At 40.6% G+C, this 3,612-nt stretch overlaps 1 protein-coding gene across 2 annotated transcripts; it reads right to left on the bottom strand.

The window, feature by feature from the left end:
- Positions 1 to 638: 638 nt before the first annotated feature.
- nkx2.4a (NK2 homeobox 4a) lies at positions 639 to 2,177 on the bottom strand. 2 transcript variants are annotated; one of them, XM_030785268.1, is made up of 4 exons: positions 1,808 to 2,177; positions 886 to 1,312; positions 838 to 847; positions 639 to 800 (listed from the first exon to the last, which is right to left on the bottom strand). In XM_030785268.1, exons 1-4 carry the CDS (start codon positions 2,175 to 2,177, stop codon positions 639 to 641), a joined length of 969 nt encoding a protein of 322 aa, XP_030641128.1. The 2 variants fall into 2 exon arrangements, with proteins under 2 accessions (XP_030641128.1, XP_030641122.1); XM_030785262.1 differs by having other exon boundaries at positions 639 to 1,312.
- Positions 2,178 to 3,612: the final 1,435 nt, after the last annotated feature.

A 3,612-nucleotide genomic window follows, 5' to 3' on the forward strand; every position in this document is an offset into this window, starting at 1 on the left:
ACTCAAACGGATCCTTATAGAAATTAATTCCCCGGGCATTGCTTGCACTTCAAGTGATTTATTGTTAACGTTAAATTGGTTTGAAACATATACAGCAGCCATCATGTGTATGTTTGTCTTAACTTAAAAAAGAAATAAAATTAACAAAAAAGACTCAAAATAATTATTTACAGATAAACGAACCTCAAATGTTAGCAAATATACATTCCCTATTTTTCTTTAGTCTAAAATGAATACATTAGTTTACAGTAATCATGGAATAAAAATGATTTAGACGTTGATTGCAGGGAATTTTCGCGTGCCTGAAAGTCCACAGTCTTTCCCCACCATTGCGACAGATGTGGGAGCAGCAATCGTATTCAACAATAGATAATCTACTACAGTAACATTAAGAGGAAGTTCAGAAACATATGTGAACTGTGGGAAATAACAACATGGCATCCACTTGTAGAACAAGTCACTGTAAAAGAAAAAATGCCTTTGAAGTTGTTTATCAATTGCCACATCAGATGGCTAGCAGAGAATTGTCCATTTATCCACCTGGTGCAGGTCCAGTGCTGCAAATTGGATGACCATGTTTCGTCTGCTTTTGACCATCCATAGTTCAAAGTTAAGAGTACGTTTTTAAAAAATCGTTCCTACCATGTTCTACCGTAAAGCAGATTCGAAGTAACCATATTATTTGTGTAGTCTACTGTAGAAGTGTCAATCTGCGCCATTGTGTTCATTTGCGAGTGCAGTGAAGGGGGACTGGGTGACATTTCCTCCAGGTCTGCGGCCTGTACTAGAGCGTTCACCTGCTGGTTTTGATGATTAATTACGTTATTTGAAGCAGACAGGACCACACCTGAACCGTTCTGTTGTTGTTGCTGTTGTTGAACCTGCTGGTTCGCCGTCGGCGTATTTGATCGATTCTGACACGGCTTTCCGTCCTTCACTAGCACCGGGACTGCCACTCTCCTCGGAGACTGCTGCTGCTGGCACAGGTTGCCCTCCTGTTGAAGTTGTTGTGCCGCCTTGTCTTTGGCCTGCCGTTTCATTTTATAGCGATGGTTCTGAAACCAGATTTTAACCTGGGTGGGTGTGAGGTGAATCATGCTTGCCAGGTGTTCTCTCTCTGGCGCAGAGAGGTATTTTTGTTGCTTAAATCTCCTTTCGAGCTCATAAACCTGAGCCTGAGAGAAAAGTACCCGTCGTTTCCTCCTCGGAGCAGCGTGAAGGGGTGGCATGGATTTCGAGCCGTCCCCCATGCCAGTCAGCGTGCCCATGCTGGTCATATTCATACCTGTGGAAGGTCCCATGAATCTAGAAACTTAAAACACATACGCACGGACGGCCGTTCAATAAGCATCGCTGACAGCAGAGTTTTTGCCTGCCTTTATTTTTGTAATACTTCAAACTAAATTTATTTTTATCTAGCGCTCACATCCGTGAGTTGTAATCTTCGTGTATCCTCTCTAAATTCTCATTAAAAAATGAGAGGTAACAACTTTTGGTACCACTGATGCTGTTACCAGTGTTGCTATGGTATCCTCAACATCATTATTATTACTGTTACCACTAGTAGTGGTAGTAGTAGTAGTAGTAGTAGTAGAAATAATGGTGATAAAATAATATTCTACACGTGCATACTTGATAACTATTTCCAGTGCAAATGATAGCTATCGCTGATGAAACTTGCATGAAGTTGTCAGTTCAAATAATTCTGGTGTTATGGTTAATTAAATGTGTGCTTAAATTCAGCTCTCTTCATTCCTCAACTAAATTGCAAACCAGAAGGCACTAAGTGAAAAAAGTGATAACTTACTTGTTGAATATCTTGGATCGGGGTTGGCACCGTACCATCCTGTAGCTGCTGCACTATTTCTCATAGTTTCTTGGTAAGATGGAAGGTCTCCCATGTTGCCAATGCTGCCATTGCAGTATCCACCCATGGCGCTGTGAGAGAACTGGGACACACTGTGTGGCATATGATAGCTGGTCGCAACAGTGGCGTTGTGGCCCATGGTGTGTTGCTGCATGCCCGTTTGAGATACCTGAGTTTGCCGGTAAGCTCCCAGGGGTGAAGAGATATTCCCAGTACCGTCCATGCCACCGAATTTCTTGTAGGTCTCCTCAATTGGGCTCAAAATATCTGTCACTGAGAAAGGCGTCGTGTGTTTTGGGCTCAACGACATGGTTCAGAAAGCAGGTAGTTTGGAGGACCAGCTCAGCTGTGTTGTTGTATCAGCTCTGTTCTTGTGGATGTCGACGTAAGAGAGTGCTTGTAGTACGCCTGAGATCCGATTGATCGCCTTGGAGAAGGAGGCGAGCCCTGGCCACTCTTATCTCGGGTTTATTGTAGCCAAGCGCCAGGTTTACGACAAACATAAGGGGCGGAGCATCGTGTGCAACGAGCAAACAATAGTCATTGACATCTCTGCAAGATAATTGAGAAAAAATATTGTTCGTTTCAAATTAAGATAAGCATCCTGCCAACTGAAATATTAAAATTTTTACCGTTTCCCATTTTGCTATACTGTATTTGGGTACTGTATGGTCATCTAATTACTTGTACTTTGAGAAACTATTTTTAGTGTATCCAGCTGCTGAACAGGATTTTTTTTCTTCGGTGGAGAAATGAGACTGCTTTTCTGCGTCAGTAGGGAATTCCATACTTTTTCCCAAGTTTGAGAGCACTTTGACTAGACATAAGCGCCACCGAGCACCGCTGGAGTGGCACAATGAAGGTCTCTCTCTATTGTATGACCTAATTTATGCGCCTTAAGCATCATTTCGCTCAACAGAGGGGCTCTTCCAAATTAGCCCAATAAAATCCCGACTGCAGGAAAAAGAGGATAGTAATTCAAACTTGTGAATGTCTATATTTTAGTGAATATTATAACTGTCTTAATGTCACCGACTATTTTAGCCAAGCGTTGGCTTCTTCTAAGTTGCACAATTACGCGAAATAATATAAATATACAAGATTTGTGAGCTGCGACAGCAACGTGGTAGGAAGCCTTATTTGTTTTATTTTGATACGTGTGAAAGTCACGAGTTTTGCAACTCCTGCTGTTAAAGGTCTGTTTTACTTAAATGTTCGTTCATTATGTCCTTTTGTAAATGTGAGCGGATAGATAGTGCTTGACCGTGATTGCCTTTACAACAAGAGGATCGTGAGAAACGAATTCAGGCTTAGATATTTGATCTTCAGATTTTCTTATCTTCATTTTTCTGCTTTAAAATGGAGGTATGAACATGTTTAGACTCTACAGACCACACCAGTTATTATTATTATTATTATTATTATTATTATTATTATTATTATTATTGTTGTTGTTGTTGTTGTTATTATTATTGTTGTTGTTGTTGTTGTTGTGGTTGTGGTTGCTGTTGCTGCTGCTGACGTTGTTCAACTTCGACAATTTCCTGACTACTTCAATGGCGTATTTATTCTATGCATATTGATAACTGGTCTATTTTTATTTTTATTTTATTAAGACACGTCACCAAACTTCCTGTCATTTGAGCACGTCTACACGTGTATAAAATTTTGCCATTTCAGTGAAATCTGAGGGCTAAAATTGGCTATTGGAGATTCATTACCGAAGTGTCCGAAATGGTAATGAG

This window comes from Chanos chanos, chromosome 1 (assembly GCF_902362185.1).
Source record: "Chanos chanos chromosome 1, fChaCha1.1, whole genome shotgun sequence".
NCBI lineage: Eukaryota > Metazoa > Chordata > Actinopteri > Gonorynchiformes > Chanidae > Chanos > Chanos chanos.